Below are 15,561 nucleotides of genomic sequence, written 5' to 3'. Positions count from 1 at the left end.
ATCAATTTTGCCGACCAAAAATTAATATTGTCAAAATCGTATGTAACACATGTAGCACGTATGATAGATATCAGTCCTTGGTTGAAAAATACACCCTGTAGCTGACCAATGCTATTTAGTCATCACGCTGCAATGAAAGATGGTGGTTTGTAAACCTAGATGTAATATCTATCTTGTCAGATTTTATCTGAACTTGACTTGATTGTGGATCGTATGAATGCTGTCATGGAGAGGATGAATCAAATAAGAAAAGAACATTAATATTTTGGTTGGAAATCATAATTTCCACAAATAATAACTTACAAGAGGTTGTGATTTGTTTCTGCTTAGTGTTGATTATCTAATTGTGTACCCTATTCTGGAATAAGAAACTGATATAAATAAAAGATTCTGCGAGGGTTGTACAGAAGCTCATATTGAAGGAAACAGAACAATATAAACAATTAAAGATAATACATATTTTGAAAGCTAGAATGTTTATTATTAATGTTTCATAAAAGATTTTCTGCTTAGAAATAAATAGATACAGGTTTTACTGAATCAACAAAATATTTTTCAACGGTCAACAAAATAAAAAAAAAAAATCACAGTAATAACGTCGTCCACTTTTCAATCAGAAATCACAGTGCTTTCCTTGTTTAAGTGTATCATGTCTACCACTGAGGGTTTACTTTGTTCTTTTTCTTGTTTCCGAGCTCTCGGTACATTAAAAAGGAGAATATTATCAGCATAAGCTGAAAAAAGAAAACAAATATGAAATAATTACAATAACCAGACTGAGTGCAAATGGTGCTCATTAATAGGTATTGTCATTGTTAAATTTTATCATTATGACCCTCTTCCCCTCTCCCTTTGTATGTATATGAGTAGGTGTGTGTGTAATAATTGTCATGTCATTTGCGTATATTTCTGTCTTTCTTGTCTTGATCAAGTGTTCACTTTCCAAATAAAATAATTGTGGAATGTTCAATTAAGTTTAGCTACTGTGTTTTACTTAAAACAGAAGGTACATGTAATCGAATTCAAATTAAAGAGAACCTCTGCAAAAAAGCAAAGTACCTCAACACACTCCAAGTAAGCACATGCATACGTAAGAACCAATGACAGATTTAACATGCTTAGGTCTTCCTGACTGATTTATTTTAATAACATGTAAACTATGAGTACAAAACTGATTGTTACTGCATAACACAAGACAGGCCTAATATCATATTCATAAATACCTGGAAAATAAATGCAACGGTATATCCGACTCCTGCCCAGACTGGATTTCCGAGAGCACTTCCCCAGACAGCATCAAAGCATCCCTAGAAGCAATACAATTGTGTAAAAATGTAATGAATGGAAATCATTTTAGACAGTGAGCTACTATTTCAAATTATTACCCAAACGATACAAATTGTATATAGGAAGCGTAACATCACTTCACCATGAACTGATAGACACTATCTTGGTCTTTGTATTATCGTCCAAATCAATTGAAATATAGATATCTTAACGATCTGAGACGAATTTAAAGAGCATCACAGAAGGAAGGATGGATGAAGTTGGTTAACAAGGAGATAATAAAAAAGACTTTCCGAGAATACATCATATAGGAGAATTGCAAGTTTCCTTTCAGACACAACACAAACACAACAAAACTAAAAAGAGAAAAAAAGACAAACTAATTTTGAAAAAAAAATCATTCTTACTATTGTTCTTACTATTGTACAGAAACGCTTGGAGCGTACAAAAACAACACTTTTTTGTAAACACCGTTCACAGAGTCATCAAGGAAACCAAGATTCTAGCGGAAATCAAAAGAATGTAATCCAGACAAAGACCAGACATGGAAAACAGACAAGCACAACAACGAACATAAACTAGCTAAAATAATACATACAAAGTAACAAAAGTAAATGAATAACTCGGACTCCACTAAAAATTGGGAGCATGGACCAGGTGCACCGGTAGGATAAGCATCCTTTGCTTTTCTAAAACACACACCGAGTTGCTTATAAAAAGTCATGTCCGGGGTAGACGAACGAGGAAAGGAAAACTATGACACATTGAACAAATCAGTTTTCATGGTGCAGATGAATACACCATAACAATGCATGAATTCATGATGACGACCATAAAACTTCTGTAGTGATGACTTCAATCTTGTAGCAACATAACCCTGTTAAAGAAGCCTAATTGTTAGAGGTCTAGCGCATAATGTATGACTTGTGATATGAAAACTCCATCCGCAGGTGCTGAGGGGATGTTGCCACAGAGGAAAGGAAAGTTGACAATTCTGAATTTTGAAGTTATCACGTTTGTCGTAAAATTTGGTCAATAGTTTCCGTTTACCACCGATTTCTAAGTGTAGGTCAAGATATGAGACTGACTCCACAGTGTCTGTAGTATCCTTTATTTTATTTTCCTTGTTTTTAACTGAGTATGAGAAATAGAAGTATACATAGTTGAAAAATGCTAATATATTCTGATGATAATATTGAATTGATGGTCTCTTAAAAACATTTCGAATTTTTCAGGATCCACATTAAATTGATATCACTACGGTAGTAACAAGTGTTGTGGTAACACTGGAGACCCTCTTAGACAGATCTGGGTATAGACGTTTAAAGTTTTGAAAGAAGTTTGGTGGTACATTTTGCAGATCCAGATATGTAACGTTGTGTGTATGGATTCTTGTGGAGATTTGGAATCCAGTGCATAGACGGTAAATCACAATCATCGTCTTTGGTAGAGAGACCAAAATAGGATAGCACAGATTTATGGTTATCCACTATCTCTACTTTGGAGAGTGAAGTGGCAGTATAAGTCTTATTACTGCTGTTATTTTCTACATCTACTGTATTAATAAACATTGGATTTAATACGTTTTTCAGACAAAAAAATGTTGTTTTGGGCTTTGTCTGCTGGTACGACAACATATTTATCATGTATAGTAGACAATGTTTTTGCTACATCGGTGTCTTTGAAAACTGATGTAGCATTGACACTCATAGATCTACTTAAAACTTTCATTTGTTGAACAGGATAGCACAGATTTTTTAGTTTTTCACTATCTCTTCTTTTTTTAAAGAGTGAAGTGGCAGTATAGGTCTTATCGCAGCTATTATTTTCTACGTCTACTTTATTAACATTTATTAGATGTAATACGTTTTGCAGACAAAAATGATGTTATGGGCTTTGTAGCATTGACACTCATAAATCTACTTAAATCTTTCATTCGTTTAAAAATTAAAGACATCATCGTTTTTCGTCATCTTCACCTTTTACACAAACTGGTTTAAAGAGTCTGTGGTAACCAATATTCAAAATGATGGCAACAAGTCTGTGTAATAATGAAGTAAGTTTTGTAAAGGGAGTATAGTAGAGTGAGAAGTATAAAATAGAGTTTAGTTCGAATGTGATGAAGTCCAAGAGGTTTGTATGAAAGGAAGAAGACCATCTGCGGAGACATCATGCATCTTAGGTGATGTATAGTGGGGATGGACATGACTCCTTTCCCGTCTTGGAGTTTTGTCAAATAAATTCATCACATTTATGCTATTGTTTTATTGGTTTGAAAGGTGTCCTATACTTTTGGTATTGTCATTGCACCCGTAAGATATTGCAGTACATAGTCTGTGGATCCAGTATTCCTCTTTTCCCTATGATATTTTTATTTAAGATGGGACTGTTTGTTGGATGGTAATTGTTTTCAAGAATACAAACTTTCATAGAAAAAGATTGAATGATCTTGTTAATTAAAATTTTGATAAATTGTCGGGAATTTGGTAGTATTAATTCCCGAACGATGACCGCAGATTCGTTTGTTTAATCGTTCTTGTGTGTCACTAAATTATTTAGTCTTCCAAAACAAGATCTAAAAGCCAAATATTATTTAAAAAAATGAAAAATCACAATAAGACTCTTTTTATAGGTATATACGTTTTCTCAATATGCAAAATGATATATAAAAAAATACCTGTTGATAAATTGCAAGAGTCGACTCTCTTGCGCAATTAGCGTTTGTATCTGTTGGAGCAGTAACGCAACACACAATAGGAGCATCAACTGCAGGAGATACATTTCCCGCTGTCTCCCAGGTATCGGTGTTTGTGGTTTGGAAGTCTTTATAATCATTTACACCACAGCATTTCATCTAAATTAAAGCAGGATCATATTTATACAAATTCTATAAATTTGAATGCAGTATCTCATATTCTGCTTGAAAATGAAGCAGTGATGTCCTTTTATTATTTTTTAACATTGATCAAGGTTTGCACTTATTGTTGTGGTGTTCCGAACGTGTTTAAGTCACCTGTATTATTTTTGAGATTTAATCTAACACACTAACTATCGTTTCCATACTTATTGCACGTCTTTCGTCTTTATTTTCATAAGGGTGGATCACTCAGTCAATCGATCAATTGATAAATGTACTTCAACTTGAATGCGAAATTTCATTTTTTATACCAAAACATGTCGTATTTCCTAAATTTATCTTATTTTCCTTTGTTACCATTACAGCAAATGAAACAATTTATTAGGAAAGTTTTTGTGATATATTATGTCATATAATTTGGTTGACTCTATAACAACCAATGTTCTGCTTTGGACTCTGATATTGATTGAAATGTGTCACCTTGGAAAACGGAGCCATGTTATAACTTACCAAACTCGTTCTCCAATGTACACAACCTTAAACGGTTTAGTTTATAGGTATAATTGATAGTTGTTATCTGGTGCACTGTGGGTAAATCAGACAATTTATACAGGAGGAAATGGAAAATGTAAGATAAAGGCAAGAAAAAAGTTGTTTTAATCAATTATCCAAAATGACAGATATTTCAATCAAAATATGTTTTCATGATTAGTCTCTTATATAGAATTAAACCAAAACAATGATGGAGTATTCAATGAAATGCTAAAATTGACACATTTTATTAAGTGTTTGTTTTCAATAAAACTGTGTATTATTCCATTGGTTACTTTCACGGGGCAAATATGATATAAGGTTGTTCATATAACTACCAAAAAATTGTTGTTTTCTGTTGTCCTAATGCACGACATTTAGTTTATTTCAGACTTTTATGGTGACGTTTTTTTTATGTTGTAAAAATATCAAATAACTGCTCTAAGGAAAATTATAATTCATGGTAAACAAAATCAATTGACATAATAAAGGAAACTAAATTTAAAAAAAGCAAAGACAACTTCAAACCTAATTTTAAAAGCACGAACCGAGTGCAAAATTAGGGTTTGCGTCGGGTGCTCTTAAGAAATCCAAGTATACTTTCTGTAATTTCTGCTTTTTACAAATGCCAAAAAAAAAAAAAATAAATAAAAAAAATATGACGAATAAAATTATAAGTTATTCATATAGTAGAAATCTGTTTCCTCCATGGGCTGGTACAATCCACCACGCGCCCCACTCATCAATTTTATGGTGATTTTCAGGTACCTTTGTACCTCCTTATATGCATTATTGATGGATAAATTGACGACCGCTCCATTTTCTTCTTTAGATTTGTCGAATAGATTTCGAAAATAAGGATTTATTACGAATGATTACTTTCATCACAGTCACTTGATATTTTTTATACAGGTTAGCCAATTCGTAGGATTATGTTTCAGATTTAAGTGACATAAACTGTTTGACTATTTTGTTTATATTTTGACAGAGATTTTCAGGGGTGGATCCAGTCATTATTAATATTGTTGTGATTTACATTCATGTCTTCTGTAAGCTAAAAATATGAAAATGAATTTATATGTTGACACTACTAGTTACGTTTCGAAAATACTTTTATCGAGGTAATACAAAAGCAATCAATTCACATACAATCATTAAAGGTATGTAACACATAATTAAAAATTAACTGTATTGTATTAATTATACTACTAATATTTTAAATATTAATAAGAAATATATATGAAATATGAAGACCTACTTTTCATTTCTATAAAATTGAACATTTCGATCGTTCATATAGACACAAATATATATGTAAGCAGTTATTTTTTCATATACAATACCTAATTTATTATACATACACAATGTATATATAAGAATATATATTAAGAACGTATATCTATAAATCTACCAATAAGGTTCTTGATTTTTGCAAGTACTAATATCAAAAATAAAAGTATGCTTTCTGAAACGAAATGCTTTCACTGCGACAAATATATTCACTATTAACCAAAATATGATACTTTCTAACTTTATAAATTCATTATGAGTAACTGAGATCTTAATGTAAATAAATGTAATAGAACTGAGCACATATCAACCGCCCCCCTCTAAACAGCCGCGTCACATAACTCCACTGCACCGATGTCAAATTGTTTATTCGATTCAACGACTCTGACAACTTGACAAAGCCTTTTCGTATTTTTGCAGTTTCTATCAGGGTTTGCGGATAGTTATACAGGAAATGACTGGATTGTACTTTCCTTCATATGTATTTGACTTTTAGTTTACTTTTCTTTAACATTAATTTAATTTGAGTGATGATGGTAATGGTAAACATTGTCTTGGAATTTTTATGTCTGTTTTTGATTTTAGATGTTCATTGATGAAAATATGACTTATCTAATAGTATAGGAAATTTCCCCCGTTTCTATAGATACGTTTCAAAATTAGCGTGAAAAATGGAAAAAACAACATCTGCATGTATAGCTTTTTTTCCGGAAGGAAACCACAAAGACGTAGCTATTCCCCCAGGGATAGATTGAAGAGAAATGACATTAACACAAAAGTTTCAAAAATGCAATAAAACATTTCAAGGCATTTCTTTAAGTTGTAACAGACTGCTACAGAAATTTGGGAAAAAGTTTTGGCTATTTGATAATATTTTGTCATAAATAGGCAAATACTGAAATATGCGTTGAAAGTTGATTTTTCTTATTTGAGGTCGAACAATACCCGCTCACAATCATAATTCGGGAAAGGTAATATACATGTTAAAAGTACATGAACGGCAAAATGAAAATAACACCGGTAGAACGAATCTTGCCATAATGTTTCCAATACTTGGTACAAGCATTTCGAAGAGTGCATGTTTACGTAAATAGCATCACATGTAAAAAACTGTAAAGCAAATGTCAAATGTCAAATGCATCTCTTATTCTAAGTGAAACGGAACACGTAAAAATCCGCAACAAATCTTATTCATATGTAAGGTATATGGAAAATGATGTTTTACATATAAACATTGTAAACACTGATTTTTTTCTTTGAATGGATTTGCCCAAAACTTATCAAATAAATACATTCGTCACGGCGTGCATGTGCGGTTTTTGCTTATTTAATATAGTGCTGAAACTCAAAGTAGTTTGAATATTTAGAATATATGTTTATTAAGAGAGCCAGTTCTATACTGGGCTTTCGAGGACAATTCATGAACATGTTCTTCTAAAACAGTTCTAAATGTACTTCTACAAGAACCGTTTTAGAGTGTTTTGAATCTGCAAATTATTTGAAACAGTTTTTGCACATATTTTGGGAATTGCCTTTTTCTGTTTTCTTGAAAGAGTGGTCAAGGGAACCCAGATGAATTCCACAAATGAACGTACCTCTTGCATTACAAACATCCATCCAAGTGTTGTAATGTCGGAGCTTCCAATCCCTTTATATCCTTTTAAAGATTCTAAGAGAACATTTTTGATATTTCCCTGGATCTATCAAAAAAAATAATTAACAAAACTTAAATCTAATAAAATGCGAGTACTCCAATAAGAAAGACAGGTATAGAACAGCTCAATTTATTGATGAAATTTCACCAATGAGTTACCATGAATGTGACCTCAATTGCAAATCATTTTTAACATGTTTAGCCGATGTCTTTGCTGTCGAGTAAAAGTTTACATATAAAAGCAAATTCGAAGATGCTTCAAGCATTTCTGGATTAGCTTTTGTACCTATCATGTATGTGTCCAATAAACATCGCAGCTTAGAATTCATTAGACGAAGATATGCAATGTATTTTACAGAGACTATTATTTAACCCTAATGCAACTAACAATCTTTTCTTTTATAAAAGATACTCTTGAAAGTCTAGACAGAAACAAATACCAGTTTTGAAATATTCAGTTTGAGGCCATGAACTTTATTATGATCACACATGAAGACCATTTAAAACAAAATAGCTAACGCGTCATAATTACCGTAATTAGATAATCACAAATCAGCCGTTGTGTTGTTGTGTGATTTGAGCTGTGCAGATTAGAAACAGACATATCCTACCTGACACGATGAATGGAATCAACCAAAGATCAAAACCATATATGTAACACACTTTGTGAGTTCCCTGCATTCGATAAGGTTCTTTGATTGATATTCGTTGTGACGTACTCCTATTGGTTTCGATCTTTGGGTGGTTCCAATTATCTTGAGGTACAATGCTAGTGTCCATTTGAGCACCCACATCACACAACGACGCAACGGTCATACAGATTTTCAGGTTGTAGCTAGAGATTATTTAAAAAGCGGACTATAGAAAAAAATTACGTTAATAATGTCACCATAACAAACAAATTAGTTCTTAATTAGGGTTTGAATCGTATAATGATAGACAAATTGGCATATTCAGTATGCTTACAGTACATACTTGGGGGCAATTCTTGTTTTTTTTCATTAACTGTTTTGTGGTTCATGAAGCAAGAACGACGAAGCAATTAGTTTAATCGCATTACTTTTTTTAGAATTCAAATACTCCTTAATGCTCTTCACAAATGTAGTTAACAGAGCTTTGATGAATACATTATCAGCATTACAAACCACGCTAGGAGCCGCATACATCAATATCACTACCAAAACCTCACCGACCAGAAGGACTGATATAATGGTGGCATACTGAAAAACAATTGTAAGCAAATAGTTTGTTTGCTCTCTCTAGGTACATATTCGTTTAAACTGTAATTTTAAATCAACTTACTCCTTATATTAATGTGTAATATATTGCGAATCAATGTTTGTTACCCCTTGATTGAATTAATACATACAAAAGATTTTCTGATGCAAAAACATTGTGCAAGTGTTTTAAGTATAGTGAGAAAAGAATATCGAGCAATATTTTGTTTTCACATCACAATATTACAATTATACTGTATGATGTTTGATGGAAATCACAAAGTATTTTATGTCATCTCATTTTGAAACCTTAAGGCTTATGACAACCTCTCAAACATGAGACATGCATTCTATCTAAAGAAAAACTTACGATGAATATTAGCGTCTTGAATTTATAACATGCTCCACAACATCCGAAAAACGACAATCCCAATAGGACGCATCCCGAAATAATGAGTGCCATTCCAAGACCATCGAGAAACTCGCTGATTGAAAAACTCTCAATACCATCACTCTCTGCATTAACAGAAGTAGCAAGACCTTTTAGACTGGATTTGACCTCGTTCTCAATGGTCTCGATAAAACTAATGCTCGATGCATAAAAAACAAGCACTCCAGCTACGATAAGCAATAAACTTATTACCTAAAGAAAATATAATAAACAAATGAATCAACAAGATAATTTGTACAAATAAAGAAGGAATATACACGAGGGAGGCTAGTATACTGGTTTTGCTTATATTGACCCTGATCTGTGTTTCTTTACCTGAGTTTACATTTTTCTTATTTCCTATATTAATTTCGTTGTACAACATTGATATACTCAAGACGCACAGTTAAAAAAAACCTTATAATAGATATATAAAAAAAATAAATAATTAGACAAGCATTTATTTGAAAAGTCGTTTTCAATTTATTTTAAGTGCAATTATATCGTTATATATAGGTTTATCAAAAACTCATGCGAATAAAGAAAATTAAAAAAAGTCGAAAATTTTGTGAACTTCCTTCACAACCTAAAATCATTAATAAAGTCACGTCTTTGATTAAAATTCCCATTTTCCAAACCTTCATAATTACTGTTGTATTTAGTCAAATTACAAAATGGACAAACTCAATGCATTTACAGACAGTTGACAAAAACATGGGCTTATCACACTTTGCAGGACTCTGTGATATATTGGCGTCACGCACAATCATCGTTCCACTGACCATAGCGTCAAATTGTAAATACGTTGATTGAAAAAAGTTAATAAATAATTGATGGTCAATACTTTTGGTGTATTTCAACTGTCTTACTTACAACAAAAAACAAATTCAGACATGTTATAATACAGCGACCAAGACCTGAGCATAAACCCATGCTTCCAGCTGAAAAAAAGAAAAAGGAAAATGTACGAAATACAGCCATAAAAAAGTGTAATAAAAAAAAAAACAAAAACATTTAAATAAGAAAAGTGGGAATTAAACAAAAGGATAACGTAACAAATCAGCTAAGAACGACGTACATTGCACGATGTTTTTTTTAATTGTAATTACCCGTACCGTTGATGAGTCATTTGTGTTCGAATGTATATTTTACATACGATATTAAAAAATCAAAATATTAATAATTAAACGACAACTAATTAAAGTCGTCACTTATAAAAAAAATTTTCGAAAGTGTCACTAATGATGACTAATACAGATATTTGGAATGTGTGATTTATTTCGGTGTGTTTGTCAATAAAAAAAAACAATAAAAATAGTTTCGGAAACTTTGTTTAAGGGGAGTTTGAATATAAAATATAGAGAACTAAGGTGTAAAATTGATATAATGAAGGGAATTTTTAGAAATTGATCGGGGCATCAATAATATTCTGTCAATGAATTAATTAAAATAATACACAAAGAATAATAGAATGAAATGAACAGCCCTGACCCCACTGAAACTGGAAGAATAGACCGGGTGGACAGGGTAATAAACTATTGCTTTTCGACGAACACCAGAAGTGGTTATATCCAGGTGAAAACAGGAAGAAAAAACGCAATTTTTCATTGCGAATGAATCTGTTATTCAAAAATCGAAAGTTATAAAGCAAAGTCTTGGCATAGAAAATGGATCATCATTTTAGAACCGAAAAACAAACACACAAACATAGAAAGTTCATGTATTATTTGATGTAAAAATAAAGTAAAAAGCAAATCTTACCTTTTTTGACTAAGGGATATAAAATCTAGCTTAGACAGGCGGTTTGTCGATACGAAATGAGCACAGGACAATGCAAACTTTAAATTTTGTCTTCAAGTACAATGCTTTTGAATAATACTAATTATTTCTTTATATGTAATGGGATGTTTTGCTTTGAATCTAAATGACATTTGAGGTCTTTGTCTCAATTTAAATCTTTTATTTATGAACAATTTTAATGTGAATAGAATTTTGAAAAAAGCTGAAGATACCATCACGGATCTGCCTATAGATTAAAAATTAGGTGATGTAAAATAAAGAATTATTACAATATCAGAAGGGCTATAGTAAAACTATTTATATACAAAAATACTCAACAAAATCAGTGAGTTGCTTTTGCAATCAAATCATTAAAAAAACTGTGCAGAAAAGTGCATTTGTTATCTTTTGGACATTTGCCTAAAAATTAGATGGGCCGGTAAAGTGGATGTCGTGCCTTCCTGGTAATACAACATAAATTGAAGATAAAGACCTAGGAGATAGCAAAACAAATAAAAAAAACCTGGTTTTTTTGGGGGTTTTTTTTTGTAACGTTCACGGTACAGACAATATTATCAAACAAGAATATGGCAGCATGGTGCCAATTACTGGTACTACGATATCGGCAAAAAATGTCGAAGCGTCAGAAGTGGGATGATTCAAAAACATTGTCTAAACGTGAACGCATGGAACTGAGACGATCAACATACACAATGTGGCGAAAAGAATCAAAACAGATTACATATAAAAAGATAAGAGAAACAAGACGTCACACAAAAAACGAAACCACTAAATATGAACTCTCACAAAAAAAACGGGAATGACATCAGGTGCTCTGGAGTGTAAGCATGTCCTCTTCCGCCAGCAGTACCCGGCATATTGCAAGTGAGTATAATCCGGTAGTAATCTAGCAAGAATTATGCAACTCCCTGACACGTGTCAAACACTATTGCCATTAGGGTGTAATCATTTATTTTTAACTTAGTATTATATTGTAAGTGTAGTAGATAACTTGGCAACAGTGGACAAATATCCGAAATCGACAAAATTAGATTAAGGTTACGAAAGAGTAATCAAGGGAACCAAGGTTATAGCGGTAATCAAAAAAATGTAATCCAGGGACAAAGACCAGACATGGAAAACATAAAGTAATTAAAATCATACATACAAAGTAACAAAAGCAAATGAGCAACTCCGACTCCACTAAAAAAATCACCACACCAAGAAACATATGCCATCACCATTTTTTTAAATTTAAGAATTTGTTCTTGAACTTGATATTACAAAACAAGTTATCATGTGATAAAATTTAAGATAGGACCAAAATTATAGATCTTTACAAAAAGCAAAAACAAAAAAAAAAAAAAAAAAAAAAAACCAATAAGTCGAATTCTGCAATTAAGAAACATAAAAAGTAGGCTTACACATTTCTAGATGTACTGTATATAGAACAAGAAACAAAAGCTTTTCTTAATTTATTTCTTGATGTTTCTACTCAGACTGCTTGAAAAATATAATGTTAGGAGAATGGATATGGTGAATATACCAAAATGACAACAACCCCACCGGGATGAAAAATGTCAGCTGAAAGCCACCAATGTGCCTTCAATTAAAGACGAGGAAACCCTAACAACACTAGTCAAGCTACAGCTACCCCAAAACAACATTATACACAGGTACAGCAATATAATTGCTTCTATATACAGAACGAATACACATGTACATATGTAGTAGCTTTCTGCTTGAAAAAGGAATCCCATTTTTTTAATGGTAATTACTGAATGACTATTCGATTCCAATGGTTCCGAATTTAGCAATAAATAAACCAACTTGCGGATAAGATGCGTTGCGAAATGCTTGAATTAAATGTTAAGACACATACGTATAGCAAATTGACAGATGGAATGGCATATGCACCGAGTTATGACATTTTTGTTCAAAACATTAGTGCAAAAAGTAACGTATATTTGTATGTGTGTGTGTTTGTTTGGAAAAGGGCGGAGTGATTTAAAGGAGGATGTTTACAAAATGCTGGAATTTTTAATCGACAACATATTTGTCCAGTGTGGTGGACGTGTTTTCAACAAATGGTCGGCATTCCAATGGGAACAAATTGTGCTCCTTTACTTGCTGACCTATTTCTTCACTCTTATGAGGCTGACTTTATAGCTGATTTGATCAGAAAGAAAGAATATCAATTGGCTAGATCTTTCAATGTCAGTTTCCGCTATATATAATGGCGTATTATCTTTAAACAATCCTAATTTCGGGGATTTGATACATCGCATCTACCCAAAAGAACTTGAGATAAAGGATACTACAGACACTGTGAAGTCAGCCTCATATCTTGACCTACATTTAGAAATCGATGGTAAGGGAAAACTATTGACCAAACTTTACGACAAACGTGATGACTTTTCATTCAGAATTGTAAACTTTCCTTTCATCTGTAGCAACATCCCTTCGGCTCCTGCGGATGGAGTGTTCATATCACAACTCATACGTTATGCCAGAGCTTGCCGAAACTACGTAGACTTTTTGTATCGCGCTAGAACTCTAACAAATAGGCTTCTGGAACAGGGTTATGTTGCTACAAGATTGAAGTCATCACTACAGAAGTTTTATGGTCGTCATCATGAACTCGTGGATCGTTATGATGTATCCATCAGCACCATGAAAACTGATTTATTTAAAGGGTCATAGTTCACCTTTCCTCGTTTGTCTACCCCGGACTTGACTTTTTATGAGCAACTCGGCGGGTGTTTCTAGAAAAGCAGAGGACGCTTACCCTACCGGTGCACCTGGTCCATGCTCCCAGTTTTTAGTGGAGTCCGAGTTGCTCATTTACTTTTGTTACTTTGTATGTATGATTTTAGTTACTTTATGTTCTTTGTTGTGTATGTCTGTTTTCCATGTCTGGTCTTTGTCCCTGGATTAAATTCTTTTGATTACCGCTATAACCTTGGTTCCCTTGATTACTCTTAAATAACCAAATTCGTTGTTATTCAATATATATATCCAAATGAGTTTTAGAATTATATCTGTGATAAATAAACCACATAATTATCGTTAACAATTGTTGCATTTATTGTTTTTACAGCATGGTTCGTTTCCCAATGTGAATGATTATTACCATGACAACATTATCAACAACAAATCGTGTGAACTATTGGAATTATTCTAAAGACTAAGGGATGGTTTTTAGAAAATCGTACATTCAGAGTAAATCTTGATGTAATTTTTAAAAATTCATATCTAATCAACAGTTGGAAATAAGCCATGATAATTTGGGCGCTGGTGTAAGACTTCCTTATGTGTAATATGCTTGAAGAGTAATACCGAAATAGTATTTATTAATCATTATTTATGAACACTATTCCGACACACCGTATTATGCAGTTCATTATTTCGCATTTTTCTCGGGTCTATTAGTAACATGTCGGTTATCAGAATTAGAATCATTAAACGTAGGCCTGTGGGTACTGAATAATACAGAGCAATGAAGGCAAATAAAGAGTAATTACAAAATTACTACAAAAATATACGCAGTACTCAAAAAGATATAGTGAAAAGGAAAGTCCGTATAACAAGTCACAAAGCAGGGCAAACACTGGAATGTTTGACACCACCGCAATGGTGCCGAATCGGTGCAGTCATGTCCTACATGAAAGGTGGGTTAAACCAGTTTTATAGCGCGGAAAACCTCCCGCTTCCATTGCGGTTCATTATTTTCGGTATATTTCAACATAAATGGGCAACATAAAAATGCCACCAGTCAAAATTTGTTAAATCAGTAGTCAAAATGCACAGTTATTATAACCAACAAAACGGGATATATAAAATGATCATGCTGTCCGTTTGTCCGTTTGTCTTGTCCCAGATCACATCCACAACAATTGTGAAACCGCTGACGACATTAACGAAACTTTCACACATTCACTCTTTACCACCTGATGACATTTTGCACCTCCTATATTGTTTACACCCATCTGAATCAAATTTGGAGTGATATTATGTTAAATTCGTGGAATAAGGGGGATTGACCACCTCTTCGCGATTCCGGTGAGACCGTTTATGGGATACATTGAAATGTTCACTCATTCTTTATCATGGTATCTTGGGAGGGAGCTGATATATCACCTAGTGAGCTTTGCTTACATTTTTCTTACTTAAAAAGGACTTTAACAGTCTTATTGGTTCCATTAATTTTATCCTCTTCTAAACGGTTCTAATATTTCATTATTTTTAAATGAAGATTAGATTTATTATCTATTTTCATACAAAAAATCATCATATATTACAATCATAACCATTGTGAAGGTAATCGATTCAGACTTGAATTAAGTCCAAAAACATTTTTGTTCTATCGTCATGAAATAGTTAAGTTCATGAAAGGCATGCAAAACAACACAATAGTATCAAAATTCTGTTTACAAAGAACAATAATCAGGTTCTTTTTAGTCGTGTTGTGCTTTACCCATAGCGATTTTCTTTATAAGCATTTATATGTTACTAC

General features: G+C 32.6%; 1 protein-coding gene across 1 annotated transcript; it reads right to left on the bottom strand.

Moving 5' to 3' along the window:
• Positions 1-394: 394 nt before the first annotated feature.
• LOC148617478 (tetraspanin-1-like) lies at positions 395-11,168 on the bottom strand. The gene is made up of 8 exons (XM_088585181.1): positions 11,029-11,168; positions 10,140-10,209; positions 9,207-9,479; positions 8,765-8,839; positions 7,561-7,665; positions 3,965-4,141; positions 1,224-1,307; positions 395-734 (listed from the first exon to the last, which is right to left on the bottom strand). Exons 2-8 carry the CDS (start codon positions 10,197-10,199, stop codon positions 654-656), a joined length of 855 nt encoding a protein of 284 aa, XP_088441307.1. The 5' UTR covers positions 10,200-10,209; positions 11,029-11,168; the 3' UTR covers positions 395-653.
• Positions 11,169-15,561: the final 4,393 nt, after the last annotated feature.

Source organism: Perna viridis, chromosome 5 (assembly GCF_037379345.1).
Source record: "Perna viridis isolate PV_CMFRI_1.1 ecotype Kerala chromosome 5, ASM3737934v1, whole genome shotgun sequence".
NCBI lineage: Eukaryota > Metazoa > Mollusca > Bivalvia > Mytilida > Mytilidae > Perna > Perna viridis.
This window is presented reverse-complemented; position numbering and strand designations above follow the sequence as displayed.